The sequence below is a fragment of the Callithrix jacchus genome, chromosome 10, assembly GCF_049354715.1.
Source record: "Callithrix jacchus isolate 240 chromosome 10, calJac240_pri, whole genome shotgun sequence".
NCBI lineage: Eukaryota > Metazoa > Chordata > Mammalia > Primates > Cebidae > Callithrix > Callithrix jacchus.
Window position 1 is genome coordinate 112,636,966 of NC_133511.1, and position 15,082 is coordinate 112,652,047.

Genomic DNA, 15,082 nt, shown 5'->3' on the forward strand with positions numbered 1-15,082 from the left:
GGTCCGTGCCCTTGCGGCTTCGTGTCCTGCGGTCTTGTCTTCCGCTGCCTTGTGTCCGGGGAACATGGCGACGTTGGCAACCAGATTTTGGTGGCGCGGGATCGTGGGGGCCGCGGCGCTGACCAGAGGTGAGCAGGGGCAGCCAGCTGAGACCAGGGTCAGGAGCAGCGGCGCGCCCAGCGGAGAGAGCTCCTTAGGCCTCACCCCGTGCTTTTGTGCCTTTTAATCTCCCTGTGCAGGGGCTGGGCGACCCTTGGTTCTGCTGCCGGTGAGGCGTGAGAGTGCCGGGGCCGACACGCGCCGTGAGTATGTGCGGGCAGCGCTCTTCTTTGAACTACTGGCGGGGGGCTCTAGATGCCTGTCCTTGCCCTAGGATGCCCTTCCCTGCGTCCTCCTGGCAAATCTTGGGAGACCTAACTGCAGTGGTCTTCTCTCTGCATTAGAAATCGAGCCCTCGGCTGGGCGCGGTGGCTCACGCCTATAATCCTAGCACTTTAGGAGGCCGAGGCGGGTGGATCACGATGTCAAGAGATCGAGACCATCCTGGTCAACAAGGTGAAACCCCGTCTCTACTAAAAATACAAAAATTAGCTGGGCATAGTGGTGCGCGCCTGTAGTCCCAGCTATTCGGGAGGCTGAGGCAGGAGAATTGCTTGAACCCAGGAGGCGGAGGTTGCAGTGAGCCGAGATTGTGCCATTGCACTCCAGTCTGGGTAACAAGAGCGAAACTCTATCTCAAAAAAAAAAAAAAAATTTGAGCCCTCCCTGTGCCCTTAGGGCTCTCTGTTATGGCCCTGATTGTCACTTGTCCGTTTCAATGATCGCCTTTTTGTCTGATTAAACTGTCAGCTCTTTGAAAGCTAGCAATGAAACCTTTAGGCCTCAGAGCTCTGTAATAACAGTACCTCACGTTGAGGGCTTAATGTGTGCCTGGCACCTCGTTAAGCGTTTTAGTGAGATCTTATTTTGTCCTCACAACAGCCTTATGGGGTAGAGAGTATCTTACTCTTCTTACTATAGATTAGAAGTCCAAAGAATTAAACTGCCTAGGGTCACAGACCTAGTGAATGACAAAGCAGGCCTGCCTGCTGCCAAAGGCAGAGAACACCTAAACATTATTCCGTAGCTTGTGATGTGTGATTGCTCAGTGGTTTAGGGTTGTATGAGTATGGATATACTACATTACAGTCAAAATACCAGACTGCGAATTAGGAGACCTGGCATTTCCCTTTTCTTGGACTCAGTTTTCTCACTGATACCCGCCCCTGCCCCCTAAAAAAAAGGTTTCAAGGAGACAGTGTGTGAGGGCCCTTCAAGCCCTAAAGTTCTTGAGCAACTGGTATAAACTTAAGTGCTAAGGAGATAGAGAGAAGCAAAAGTTTGGTTCCCATCATCAAAGAGCTCTTAGTCTGATTGGAGAACAGAGACTGCTACTTTAGCAGAAATGCAGGCGTTGTGAAGGATGAACCATGGAATAATTTTGAGAAGAGGCAAATGCCCCAGCTGCTGTAATAAGAGTCTTTCTGAGGACTGTGTAGTTAAGGTGGCATTTTCTCCAAGTTTTCATCTCTATTCCCTGGAAGGGAAATCTTTCACATGCATCTTTATCAGGGTGCCACAGAGAGCCTTTCCTGATTTGACATCTCTTACAAGCCCAAGAAACTGGATGCAGGGCTAGCTTTTGCCTTCTCTATTTCTTTGTTAAATATCCCTTTTCCTTCCAGCCACTGTCAGACCACGGAATGATGCGGCCCACAAGCAGCTCTCAGCTTTTGGAGAGTATGTGGCTGAAATCCTGCCCAAGTATGTCCAGCAAGTTCAGGTAATCCTTACTGTTATTTGGGTCTGGGCCAAGAAAGAACCATATCCTCAGGGCATGTGGGAGTGGGCAAATTAGTGTCAAAGACACTACAGACTCCTCCATCCCAAGCTGGTACTTTTCTTTCAGCATTAAACCAGGTGACTCCAGCTGAAGTTAGCTGTTTTGTCAGTAGCTCTTTGTTCCCTCTCCCCTCCCTTCCATGTTTGCAGGTGTCCTTATTCGATGAATTAGAGATCTGTATCCATCCTGATGGCATCATCCCAGTGCTGACTTTCCTCAAGGATCACACCAATGCACAGTTCAAATCCCTGGCTGACTTGACAGCAGTGGACATCCCAACTCGACAGAACCGTTTTGAGGTCAGTCGATCGATCTGAGAAGGTTTGGGGGTGCTCTGTCACCAGGCTAGAGTGCAGTGGTGCCATGTTGGCTGAGTGCAACCTCCGCCTCCCAGTTCAAGAGATTCCCCTGGCATAGCCTCCCAAGTAGCTGGGACTATAGGCACACACCACCATGCCTGGCTAATTTTTTGTCTTTTTTTTTAGTAGAGACAGGGTTTTACCATGTTGACTGGGATGGTCTCCTGATCTTGTGAGCTGCTCACCTTGGCCTCCCCAAAGTGCTGGAATTACAGGCGTGAGCCACTGCTCCCAGCCTTTGTTTAATCTTTATGAGCTTTAGTTTTCTTACCTGGAAAATAAATATAAAGCTGCCCCTATCTTATAGAATGGTTGTAAGGATTAAATGAGATAGTTCAAGTAACTTGCTAGCACACAGTAAGTTCTCAATACATACAGCTATTAATATGTTACTGATTATCTACTGTTTGCCAGACCCTGGGATGGAGAGAGAAGTGACACTAAGTATTTGTCCTTCAGGAGTTCCCCACACTCTAGTGAAGGAGAAAGACATCCAAACAGCTTACTGTAGTAACATCTAGTACATAGGATATTAGAGGGTTGCTTTAAGAAAGCTGCAAATCAACAGGAAGTTGGGCAACACCCAAAGAAGACCAAAAAAAAAAAAAAAACAGAAGGGGCAGTTGGCCCTGACTGGGATGCTTCTTTGGAGAGAGAGTTTGTGCTGAATCTTGACACATGAGCAGGCGGCCAGGAATTAGCCTTGGTGAGGGTTGGTGTGAGGTGGACCAGGGAAATATTCTGGACAAACGGAATAGCATGAGGAAACACAGGCATGCTGACACGCTAAGCTACAGCTTTGGAACTACTTTGGAAGTAGTTGTAAGCACAGGGAGATCTTGAGCTTTGAGGTTCAGAGTAGAAGTTAGGGTCACAGGGCAGAACTCTCCAAACCAGGGACTCCCATCTCAGCCCTCCAGATTCTTCTGCTCTCCCTAGATTGTCTACAACCTGTTGTCTCTGCGCTTTAACTCACGGATCCGTGTGAAGACCTACACAGATGAGCTGACGCCCATTGAGTCCCTTACCTCTGTGTTCAAGGCAGCCAACTGGTATGAGAGGGAGGTGAGTTACTGCACATGGTGGACCTGCCTCTGGGCCAGAGTTGCAAAACTGGTTGAGACTGGAATGCAGTGTAGCCCCCTTACCCTGTTGTTAGTCTTGATGGATTGGCTGCCTGAGGGCTTCTCTTTCCTAGGTCTGGGACATGTTTGGCGTCTTCTTTGTTAACCACCCTGATCTAAGAAGGATCCTGACAGATTATGGCTTCGAGGGACATCCTTTCCGGAAAGACTTCCCTCTATCTGGCTATGTTGAGGTAGGAGCCTTGGAACTGGGGTGGACAGCAGCCTCAGGGAAGGACTTGCAGGGAACCCAGGGGATCCCTGGGGATGGCAGGAAATACGGTATGTGGGTTGTGGTGGTTTAAGAGCATGGGCCCTGGATTCAGATCCTAGATTCATTTTTGTAACCTGGGGCAAGTTGCTTGGTTTGACTGTGACTCAGCTTTCTCATCTTGTTTTTTCTTTTTCTTTTTTTGAGACAGAGTCTCACTCTGTCGCCTGGACTGGAGTGCAGTGGTGCAATCTCAGCTCACTGCAACCTCCGCCTCCTGGGTTCAAGCAATCTTCCTACCTCAGCCTCCTGAGTAAGTGGGACTACAGGTGCCCACCACCATGCCTGGCAAATTTTTGTGTTTTTAGTAGAGTCCGGGTTTCACCATATTGGCCAGGCTGGTCTCAAACTCTTGACCTTGTGATCCACCTGCCTCCGTCTCCCAGTGTGCTGGGATTATAAGAGTGAGCCACTGCATCTGGCCAGCTTTCTCATCTTGAAATGGCAATAATAATAGCACTTAACTAACATATTTGTGGCAAGTATTAAATAATGTATATAGGCTTATTCCTGTAATCCCAGCACTTTGGGAGGCCAAGACAGGAGGAGTGCTTAAGCCCAGGAGTTTGAGAACACCCTGGACAACATGGCGAAACCTCATCTCTGCAAAAAAATAGAAAAACTAACAGGGCATGGTGGTGTATACCTGTGGTTCCCAACTGCTTAAGAGGCTGAGGTGGGAGGATCACTTGAGCCCAGGAGGTGGAGGTTGCAGTGAGCTGATATCATGCCACTGCTCTCCAGCCTGGGTGACAGAGTGAGAACCTATCTCTGAATAAATAAATGATGTATGTATGAAGGCTGGTGTATTGTAAAGGCTCAATTGATGCTGTGTGTGTGTGTGTGTCAGGGTCTCACTCTGTCATCCAGGCTGGAGGGCAGTGGTGCGATCACAGCTCACTGCAGTCTACTTCCCACCTCTAAGCCCTCTGAGTGTCTGGGACTACAGGCATGCACCACCACGCCTGGCAGATTTTTATATTTTTTGTAGAGATGAGGTTTCTCCATGTTGCCCAGACTGGTCTCAAATTCCTGAGCTCAAGCCATCTGCCCTCCTTGGGCAGATTAGTTACTAAAGGCGTTAGTTACCGCCCCTGGCCAATGTTATCCATTATGGTAATAATCATTTTAATGATCAAGGCAAACTTGAGGACACAGTCTGTCCCTAAAACATGAAAGTAGAGGATTATTTATCCTGCCTTGAGTCTCTGGGAAAGTAGTGACAGGGAAGACACCAAATGTTTAGCCCTCAAAAATTATCTCTGAAGTGGGACCAGAAACATGTGAATAAAGAATTTCAGTGGTGCTACAGATTGTTTATTTGCAGGAAGATAATGTGTTATATTATCACTTGTGAATTTTATAGCAAAGTAACTGTTTAGAAACGCTGAGACATTAGACTTGGATTTTTGGCTACAAAAAAAAAGAAAGGCTGAGACATGTGGTGTCCAGCCCTGCTCCTTTAGTCTCCACGCACTCCTGCTGTGATAGTGCTTTGCATGCGCCCAGTTTCCTCTTGGGCTACTTCTGGGCAGGGCTGTCTCCCTTGCTTCTCCCTTTCACCCCACTCCTGTCTTATCTGCCTCACCTGGTTTGCCTCTTCGCTCTAGCACATGATGATCCTTACCTTATCCATTTGACCCTCCAGTAACAAGAAAAGCTATGTCAAATGTACTGTTTTAGATCTGGACAGTGAATATGCCAAGGGCACAGGGCCTGAGGTTGTGTAACTGCCAGTTTAGGTTTATTCTTTTCAGTCACCGACTACTCCCTAATCCTGGGCAAATGCTTATCATTACCCTTTAGAAGAGTGTTTGGGTGGGTGAGTGGAGTCAGTTCAGAGCTCATGATGTGGGAGTGGTGGGCAGGGCATGAGAGGTATCCCACATTTTGGAATCACACGCTGTAGCTGGTTGGAATGTGATCTGATGGGTAACAGGTGTGGATGGAGACGTACTGACAGGCTGGAACAGGAGTCAGTGACGGAGACTAACTGGGCTGGGGAAATAACCCACAGCCTTGTGAAAGTAGGTTCCTTTGTAGCTACGTTAAGGACTTCCTCAGTGCTCAAGCCTTCCTTTTGTTCCTGCAGTTACGCTATGACGATGAGGTGAAGCGAGTGGTGGCAGAGCCAGTGGAGTTGGCCCAAGAGTTCCGAAAATTTGACCTGAACAGCCCCTGGGAGGCTTTCCCAATCTATCGCCAACCCCCAGAGAGTCTCAAGCTTGAAGCGGGAGAGAAGAAGCCTGAAGCCAAGTAGCTCCAAGGAAGGCGTGTGCATCCTAGAAAGCCCCTTATCTATAATTGAGTGTCCATGTAAATAAATTCCTACTTAAACTCACCACTTCGTGTGTTTGTGTAATGGGGAGAAGTGATACTTCGATAGAGGACACAGGCAAGCAGGGGTGTCTCCCTGCTCCCTTAGAGAGACACTACTAAACCAGGGAGTCTTTTATGTTGTTTTGAGGTGGAGTCTCGCTGTCACCCAGACTGGAGTGCGGTGGTGCTGTCTCGGCTCACTGCAACCTCCACCTCCCAGGCTCAAGTGATTCTCCCACCTCAGCCTCCTGAGAAGCTGAGATTACAGATTCGTGCTACCACACTCAGCTAATTTTTGTATTTTTTGCAGAGATGGTGTTTCACCATGTTGCCCAGGCTGGTCTCGAACTGGCCTCAAATGATTCACCAACATCAGCCTCCCAAAGTGGTGGGATTATAGGCAGGAGCCACCATGCCTGACCACATGGATTTCTGAGAGGGATTCTGGAGCTGTAATCAAAAGTTCTCATAGTCCACAGGGCTCAGGATGGGTGTGGCATGGTAGCCCATCACTCTTGGGCTATAGGAATCTTCCTGGTTTTTGGCCTGAGCTGAGTGAGATTGGTGGAGTTTTTCTGAGACAAGGTCTTGCTCTGTCACGCAGGTTAGAGTGAGTACAGCAGTGTGATTAGAGCTTACTGCAGTCTAGACTGCCTGGGCTCAGGTGATCCTCCCTCCCACCTCAGCCTCCTGAGTAACTGGGACCATAGGTGTCTACCACCACACCCAGTTAATTTTTTTATTTGTAGAGATGAGATCTCACCATGTTACCCAGACTGGGCTTGAACTGGGCTCAGCCATCCTCCTGTCTTGGTCTTCTAAAGTGCTAGAATTACAGGCATGAGCCACTGTGCTCGTCCTGAATTAAGGAAACGAGGTTTGACAGTGGGGCAAAAACCACTCAGGATCTGCAGATTTGTCTGTCTGCCAGGGGATAGTATTCCCTAGCCCAGCTGATTGGATCTGTTCAGCCTGTAGCACAGTGCCTGAGAGGGGAGTGCTTGGCTCTGCCTGTGTGTAGGGCCGCCCAGCCAGCCCGCCATGCAGTTGGAAGACCAGCTGATGCTTTTGGCAGCTGAGGGGCTCCTGGAGGCTGGGCTGGGCCAGACTGGGTGTCGGGGCTGGCCTCAGTTGCAGGATGTTTTATGAGTGAAGACGGTAAGATGGTCCTACTGCCTGGGCTTTCCTACCCTTTGGGAGGGCCAAGCCAGAGCTATTTGCTACCAAACACCTTTTTCCTATTAACTAAGCATACCGCCCATCTGGGCAGGAACAAGCTGAGGGCCTGACAAGCAGGGAGCCAGGCTCCTGCCAACAACCAGATTCCCCATTTCTAAAGAATGGAAAGAGCTCCTGGGAGGTGACCAAGGCCACAGCCAGCCCCTCCCTGTTGAGCACTGAAGACTGACACGCATTACAGAGCTCTGGAGCAGCCTGCAGTGGAAAGTTGAAGCCGAGGTGTGTGGCAGGCAGATGAGGGAGCAGAGAACTGCTGAACAGAGAGAGACTCAGAGGACGTGGTGAAGCATGGCTGTGACCCTGCAGTTCCTCGCTTGCCTGGTGGTAGCCATTTGTCTCCTCTCAGTTGTGTCTACAACCCAGCACCATGCAGGTACCAGGACTTCAGGGTGGGTGGAGAGGAGCCAAGGAAGGCTGCCAGCTGACAGCAGTTAACAATTGGCTCTATTTGAGGCTAGTTGGGCATAGGAAGTATGGGCATGGTGGGTATCAGGCTGATGTGTGCTGTGGTGGGTGATAGTGTGGGCCCCACCCCCAGAACTGAAAAGGTACAGAGATAGCCCTAAGTGCTCTTAATGCTGGCCCTGGGCTCATTCCCACTGATGCCCAAAGCAGGGTCTTTTGACCTGCCTGGGCTTGGAACAAACATTGCAAGAGTGAGGCAACATCCCAAGGTGTGGGCTGGAGGGAGCTGCCACAGGCATCCTCCCCTGCCCTGTCCTCGCTGCCTCACAAGGATCTACCACTGAGGAGGAACAGGGAAAGAACAGGCTCTTCCCAAAGAGGTTCCTTGTCCTTGGGAGAGTCATTGGCACTGTTTTAGGTGACTCTGTCCTCAGATGATTATAGGGAGGGGAGGAGGGTGGGGAAGGGTCTTGTGACCCATTGGTCTGGAGCTCTTTACCAAGGGCATTGTGCAAGTTAAAGGAGGAGTCCTGGGCATTTGCCAACATGGTAACTGGGCTTGGGATGATGCTTTTGAGATTGCAAGACCTATGCTTGGGAGGGTGAATGTCATTGTGCATGTGTGTGCATGAGAGGGAGGGGAAAAGGGAGCATGGGATGGCATTCCTGCCCTTTTATAGCATGATGAACTGCTCGGGACCCCTACCAGGCAGCAGAGGGGCACTTCTGGGAGGTTGGGTGTTCACGGTGTAGCATGGCAGGGGTCTGACTCCTCTCTGCTGCCCCAGGGCAGCCCATGGACAGCACCAGCGTGGGAGGTGGCCTGCAGGAGCCAGAGGCCCCGGAAGTGATGTTTGAGGTCTTTCCTCCCAGCCTGGGACATGGGGGTGGGCATTTCCAGAGGTCCCTAAGCTCAGGGTTGGGAAGGGGGATGTCTCAGGGTGGGTCTGCTAGGGTTGGGGGGGCAAGCCAGCATGGGTCCTACTGCCTGCTTCTGCGCCCTCCCCCAGCCCACTCTTGCTCCCTGCCCTGCTCCCCAGGCCACAGCCTACCCCTTACATGGCTCCCCTTGCAGCTGCTCTGGGCTGGGCTAGAGCTGGATGTCATGGGGCAGCTGCACATCCAGGATGAGGAACTAGCCTCCACACACCCAGGCCGCCGACTCAGGCTCCTCCTGCAGCACCACGTGCCCAGTGACTTGGAGGGCACTGAGCAGCGGCTACAGCAGCTCCAGGACCTGCGGAAGGGGCCTCCTCTTAGCACTTGGGACTTTGAACATCTGCTCCTCACCACCCTGTCCTGCATCTACCGGCTCCATGCAGCTAGTGAGGCTGAGGAACGGGGCCACTGGGCCCAAGTCTTCACTCTCCTGGCACAGGAAACACTCTGGGACCTGTGCAAGGGTTTCTGCCCCCAGGACCAGCCCCCTTCCCTGGGGCCCTGGGCCTCCATCCTTGACCCCTTCCCCTGACCCTCCCCTTTTGCTCTTTCACCTGCCATTTCCCCCTCCCCTCTCCCCCTCAACTCCCCAGGCAAACCCATCTTGGGCAGGGGCTTCTGTCTGGCACCTGGTTCTTTTCACTGTGTTCAGATCTCTGGGCTTGGCTTGCGACATCCCCTCTCTGTTTACCCTGACCAGAACTTGTTTCTTGGATCTTGAGAGGCTAAGAACCCAGGATTTGGGTTTCAAGGAGTAGGCACAGAGCTAAGGGCACGACAGGCAGGCAGGGTGTGTGTGTGTGGACATCAGGAGTCAGGGTTGAGAAGTATGTTCAAGAGATGCTGAAAAGGAAGCTGTCCCAAGTAAGGCCAGGTCAGATTCTCCAACTCCTACCCTGGCAGTCTGTGACGGTCCTGTGGAATTCACAGGAATCCTCTAGGTGCTGAGCACCCCCTTTTAAGCACAGCCAAAGATCTGGGGTCCCTGAGCCTCCAAGTTCCCATTTGGGTTGGAAGAATAGATTAGTTTTATTCTTGAGTTCTGTCTGTTGGAGGAGTGGAGGGAAGCAGGTGGAGGGAGGCAGTATCTCAGCAAGCGTCGAAAGAACACCTCAGAGGAGAGAGTAAGGCTGGGAGAAGACCAAGGAGAGACAAGCGGAGGTGGGCTGGAGCAGGTGCGGCCCTGATTCTGTGTTGCTCTTCTCATAAAACGTTCTGTTTCGGCCTCCCAGAGCCTGTGTCATTCTACGTCGGAGTAAGCTGTCCCTGCTCTAGGCAAATCACTCTCCCCAACCCGGGAAGGCAAGAGTCAGGACAAGGAGGTATCAACTCCTCATCCCATTCCCACACCCTGCTGGAAGGAGGAAAGCACTGTTTCCCTGAATTCCATGCCCCTAGTGGGGCAATGGGGTACTGTCCCTTGTCACAGAAAGGCATCAGCCGGGTACTAAGGTTGAGGTCATCGGTCAATGAGGAGTCAGGGCTGGACAAGGCAGGGATATGAAAGGGCGGCCCCAACAGGCTAAACGAACGTGGTTTCACCAAATTCCCACCTTCTCGCCCTCCCAGGGTCTGGGGGGACCCTGCTCTCCAACCTCCACCCCGCTCCCCGGGCCTGTGGGCCCCTGGTAGTCAGCGCCTGCCAGCCCGTACCCGGAAAAGGCATCGTAGTCAAGACAGCGCAGGGGCCTGGGCGCTGCGCGGGCCCGCTTTCTTCTTTATTGTCACGAGTTCAGGCGCGCCCAGCAGCCGTCGCGCTCGCGCGGGGCGTTCGGGCCGCGGTCCGGGCTCGGCATGCACCCCCCTGGCCCTCCCGGTCGGTCTCCTCTCCGGCCGGGGGCTCACAGCAGCTCCCGGGCCCCGAGGCCTGGTGGGCCGGTGGATTCGAGGTCGGGGTACACCAGGAAGCCGGAGAAGGTGATGTACTTGCCGTGGTTGCTGTAGGCGCCGTAGCCGTCGTGGTCGTGGCTGAGCAGCCAGACGGCGTCACCACGCCGCAGGGCCAGCATCACGCTCTGACTCTGCATCTCGCGGCGCCGCGACGCGCCGTCGTCGTAAATCATGGCCTGCACCTCATCGCGGTTCTTCATCAGCTTCACCGACAGGGTCTTGCGCGGCAGCTTGCCCAGCGTGAAGGAGAAGAAGTAGGCGCCGGGCAGTCGGCAACGGAACACACCAGCCGCCGCGTCGAAGTCGCCGCCGATATTGACGAGCTCGGTGTCGAAGGCCAGCGGCTGGTGCCGCGGTCCGGGACTCGCGTCCGAGCCCACCAAGCTGTGCGTGCGCGCCGCCGAGAAGGCCGAGCGTGGCTCGGGGGGCGCGGGCGGTCCGCGCGCAGGCGCGTCGGCGTCGGCGTCGGCGTAAACCAGGTAGCCGCTGAAGGTGGCGCCTGGCGCGCCCAGCGCATACTGCGGGGCACCGTGTAGTCGCAGCCACACCGTGTCGCCGTAGTCGAGCTGCAGCATGGCGCTCTGGCTGGCGGCGCGCCGCGCGCTGGGCCGCCGCTGCTCGTCGAAGGCCAGCGCCTGCACCTCGTCGCGGTTCCGCACCAGCATCACCGACAGGCTCTTGTGCGGGGCTTTGCCAGCAGTGAAGGAGAAGAAGTAGGCGCCGGGCACGCGGCAGCGGAACTGGCCCGTGGCCGCGTCGAAGTCGCCTCCGATGTTCACGTACACCTTGTCGAAGGTCACTGCCATCTCCGACGTGCCCTCCAAGGGGGTGGTGCGTGCCGCGGAGAAGGCAGAGCGCAGCTCAGAGGAGCCCGGGCCAGGGGCCGGGCCCAAGGCCCAGCAGCCCACCGGGCCCAGCAGACCCAGCAGTAGCGGCAGCATGGCGCCTGGGAGGGAGATGGAGGGGCGAGAGAGGAGGGTCGGCAGGGGCCGCCCCCAAACGCTTGGCTTTCCACTGAGAGAAGAGGGTTCTCTTCCCAGCCCTGCCCTTGACTCACAAGTAGGTCTCAATTTTCCTACATCCTTGGACTAGCTCAGTGCTTCTCAAACTCTAGCAAGCCTGACTGTCACCTGGAGGGCTTATTCAAACATATGTAGTTGGCCCCCATCCCCAGAGTTCATTCAGTAGGTCTGGGATGGGCCTGAGAATTTGCATCTCTTTGTGTTTTTTTTGTTGTTATTTTTGTTTTGTTTTTGAGACCGAGTCTCACTCTTGTCACCCAGGCTGCAGTGCAGTGGTGCGATCTCGGCCCACTGCAACCTCCTCCTCCCAGGTTCAAGTGATTCTCCTGTCTCAGCCTCTTGAGTAGCAGAATTTGCGTTTCTGGGTGATGCTGATGCGGCTGGTCCAGCAACCACGTGCTGAGAGCTAGTAATTAGGCTAGGAGTCTCCAAACATCTGTGGGTGTGTGCATACCCACAAAATGAAATCCCTTTCTTAAGTGAAAGCTTGCACACATACCACAGACCAGCAGAAACAGTCTGGTTGAAAAGGCCTACAGCCCTGTCTGCTGGGCTCACCCCTACGCCCCCCATTTGACACCCAAGGGCCCTGGTAACCTGGACGGTTCATGGGGGTCTCTAAGTTCCCTTCAGCTCCAGTTGGCTGCATTTTCCTGTGGTTATTTTATGGTCCTTGGTCTGCCACTCATGCAGGCACAGACTCTCTGGGTCGACGCTCTGCATGACAGTTACTGTTTAAACCCCATCTGAGCAGGAAAGGAAATCGCTGTTCCCTGACCCCTTTTCTGGCCTCACCAGGGGCCCTTCCTGCATAGAGGAGGCCAGAACAGTTGGGCTTTGAGGTAGCTTCCTCCCCCGCCTTGTGAAGTCAGAGTAAAAGAGAAGGTGACTCCTTTCTCTGCGCTTGGAGGCTGGTTACTCAGGAAGGAGTGGTGAGCAAGGGGCTACTGGGGATGGAGAGGGAGAGCAACAATTCCAGCAGGGCTTTGGCAAGGCAGTGAAGTCAGCAGCTTTGTTCCTTGAGAGTGTTGGATTAGAGAGGACAGACAGCCAGATCTGGGCTTGGGTCCTGGCTCTACCACTGACACTGTGAAACTTTGGTCAGGTTCCCTAACGTCTGGGCATGGCTTCCTCTGTGTAAATGGGGAGGAGACATCACACACAGGCTTGCTGTGGGGGTGCTCTGAGATAGGTGTGAACTTGGTTGGTCAACAGCAGTGCTGAGGTGTGCCGATGCTTCTGTTGGTTGCCCTGAGAAAAGTGATCTGGTCCAGTTCTTGATATAAGGGTTTTTAGCGACTCAGTCACTCCTACCCCTGAGAGCTGGGTGAAGGCACTGCTTAACTCAGAGGAGTCCTCTCTGATGGTGGAATTCCATCTGCTTCCTACTAGGGCCTGTGCTTTGGGGCTTGAACAAAACAGGAAAGAAATGAACTGGAGACAGCCTGGGATGTGGGCTTCTGTAGAAAATACCCTGGAAATATGTATAGCTCTGCGTCTCTTAGAGACAGCAGGGCCCTGCTGAGAAGGGTTGCCAGGTGTGGATGTGCAGAACATCCTAACTAGAATCTAGCTCACACTCCACATGTTAGAGCAGCACCTGGGGGAAAGTGTGCGGCCTTCTCATTCTCATAATAAAGACCCCAAGTTGCTAGCCCAGCTGAATGCTGTCTCTTTCCAGAAGAGGTGCTTTTTCTGATTCTCACAAAGGTGTCCTATGGGGTAGTGATACCCTTGGTGAGGACAGGGAGGAGGGAAGGGGCCATCCACAGTGGTGAAGATGGCACCTCACAAGAGTCCAGTGCATTCCCTTTTACGGAGTTGTTTTAGATACATCGTCTCTGCAAACCTGCAAGACAGGTGGCCCCTCTCCCATTTTATAGATGAGAAAGCTGAGGCCCAACAAGGGAAAGCATTTTGGCCCAAAGTCACCCATGGAGCACTGAGAGAAGCCTTGAATTGAGGTTTTTTTAATTCAAATTCAGTATGCCTTCCTCTCTGGCACTCTTCCTTCCTAGACACAGGTATGTCCAGCCAATTTGTCCTTTGCCTCAATTTACCTTTTTGAAAAACTAGGAGAGGAGATCAGGGGAATGAATCTTGGGATCCAGGGTGAGGGAGACAGAAAGAAAGCAAAACCAAACAATAACAACCAAGCAAACACATTCTCTAGTGTTTTGTCTTCTGGGAGCATGGGGAACAGCTCAGCTTTTCCTGACATCACTGCTTTTCTAGTGGGTCATGTCCCAGAAGCAGCTGACCATCCTGTGCCTAGCAACCTCCCAGCCAAAGTTGGTGTACCCCACCAGTGCCAAGGGTCTTCCTGTGCACCCAGTACCCAGCCTTCGTTTCACCCACACTGCCCATTTCCCAGATCCCTGGGTCCTTGTCCTTCCCTGAACCCCCTTCCCTGAGCAGGTCAGAGGTGGGAGGGTGTCAGGTGGGTGTCACAGCTCCAGGGAAGGAAATAGCTGTTCCTGGCTCTGTCCAGGTGGGGCTCAAAATAGTCATCTTCAAAGAGAAAAACTAGGACACAGAGCTGGACAGACCCGGAGCCCCGGAGCCAAGGCGGGAGGTGCAACGATGTCAGGATGTCAGGTTGAGGGGATCGCAGAGCTTCCCCACGCGCCCCCGCTGCCCCACCCCCACTGCCCCACCACTCACCAGTTAACCCTTCCCTCAAGCCCTGCCAGAGCACCCTCCCCAACCTACCTTGAAAGCCCCTCAGCCTTCCAAGAAATCCCACTTTCACAGAAGCCAACGAATCCTTATTTAAAAAAAAAAACAGAAACCAGAAAGGGGTTCCCCAATCCCTCCCAGACCTTCCCTCCATCCATCCCTTCGGAGTGAAAGCCCTTGTGCTTGTTTCAGGAAAGGCTCCTAGGTCCTCCTTTGAAGGAAAAAGGACCCAATTTCCCCGCGCCTTTCCAGCCCCCCGCTTCCAGTAAAGGGGGAACCTCGGCTCCCCGCCTCCCCTGAGCTGCCCTCACCTGGCTGGGGGCAGCGGCGGTCGGGTCGGGTTCGGTCCAAGCCCGCGATCCGGCTCCGGGCTGCGGGCTGCGGGCGCCGGGCTACGCACTGACCGCCCGCGCTGTGGCGGGGGCGGCGGGGGTTCAGGCTGCTTCTCCCCACTCCGAGGCCGCAGCGGACAGGGTGCCGGGGCCCCGGGCTGGGCGTGGGGAGGCGTGAGGGAAAGGGAAGGTCAGCCAAAGAGGGAGCCGAGCGAGTGGAGAGGCGGGAGGAGAGGCAGGGGAGAGGTAGAAGGGGGAGAGGAGGGGGGAGAGGGAGAGGGAGGGGCGAGCCGCAGGGCCTAGGGGCTCCGCACGGAGCCTGCGCCGAGCTCTGGACCCTTCCTCATATGTGACCTCCTTAGAGCTTCGTCCTCTGGGTCTAGAGAGCAGGTATCATTAATCCCGCAGGTGGGGAAACTGAGGCGCAGAAGGGGAAACTGAGGCCAGAGGCAGCGGCTAACACGGGGTGGCCCAGAGCACTCTACAGTCCAGCTTCCTTCCTGGTGTGGGGAGAGAGGGCTAGAGCTGGACCCAGAGGCTGGACTAGCCTTTGGACTGCAAGGACAGTAGAAGGTGAGATTTTGGCTGGGACAGATGTCCAAGCTGAGCGGCCTTGGGGGA

The 15,082-nt window shown here is 53.8% G+C and overlaps 3 protein-coding genes across 11 annotated transcripts; 2 read left to right on the plus strand and 1 right to left on the minus strand.

Moving 5' to 3' along the window:
• Positions 1-51: 51 nt before the first annotated feature.
• Positions 52-5,977, plus strand: NDUFS3 (NADH:ubiquinone oxidoreductase core subunit S3). 4 transcript variants are annotated; one of them, XM_054240879.2, is made up of 8 exons: positions 52-128; positions 240-306; positions 444-555; positions 1,725-1,822; positions 2,032-2,181; positions 3,181-3,306; positions 3,440-3,559; positions 5,729-5,977. In XM_054240879.2, the coding sequence occupies exons 3-8, from the start codon at positions 522-524 to the stop codon at positions 5,894-5,896; spliced, it is 696 nt and encodes a 231-aa protein (XP_054096854.1). In that variant the 5' UTR covers positions 52-128; positions 240-306; positions 444-521; the 3' UTR covers positions 5,897-5,977. The 4 variants fall into 4 exon arrangements, with proteins under 4 accessions (XP_054096854.1, XP_035118568.1, XP_054096853.1 ...); XM_035262677.3 differs by having other exon boundaries at positions 240-302; XM_054240878.2 differs by lacking the exon at positions 444-555 and adding an exon at positions 3,788-3,889 and having other exon boundaries at positions 240-302.
• A 1,416-nt stretch (positions 5,978-7,393) lies between these two features.
• FAM180B (family with sequence similarity 180 member B) lies at positions 7,394-9,763 on the plus strand. Of its 5 annotated transcripts, none has more exons than XM_054240883.2 (3): positions 7,394-7,567; positions 8,388-8,458; positions 8,675-9,763. In XM_054240883.2, exons 1-3 carry the CDS (start codon positions 7,483-7,485, stop codon positions 9,068-9,070), a joined length of 552 nt encoding a protein of 183 aa, XP_054096858.1. In that variant the 5' UTR covers positions 7,394-7,482; the 3' UTR covers positions 9,071-9,763. The 5 variants fall into 5 exon arrangements, with proteins under 5 accessions (XP_054096858.1, XP_054096855.2, XP_054096857.2 ...); XM_054240886.2 differs by lacking the exon at positions 7,394-7,567 and adding an exon at positions 8,047-8,148; XM_054240880.2 differs by having other exon boundaries at positions 8,388-9,763.
• A 454-nt stretch (positions 9,764-10,217) lies between these two features.
• Positions 10,218-14,678, minus strand: C1QTNF4 (C1q and TNF related 4). 2 transcript variants are annotated; one of them, XM_009008105.5, is made up of 3 exons: positions 14,441-14,678; positions 14,163-14,217; positions 10,218-11,374 (listed from the first exon to the last, which is right to left on the minus strand). In XM_009008105.5, the coding sequence occupies exon 3, from the start codon at positions 11,367-11,369 to the stop codon at positions 10,380-10,382; it is 990 nt and encodes a 329-aa protein (XP_009006353.1). In that variant the 5' UTR covers positions 11,370-11,374; positions 14,163-14,217; positions 14,441-14,678; the 3' UTR covers positions 10,218-10,379. The 2 variants fall into 2 exon arrangements, with proteins under 2 accessions (XP_009006353.1, XP_002755285.1); XM_002755239.6 differs by lacking the exon at positions 14,163-14,217.
• Between the last annotated feature and the right edge of the window lie 404 nt (positions 14,679-15,082).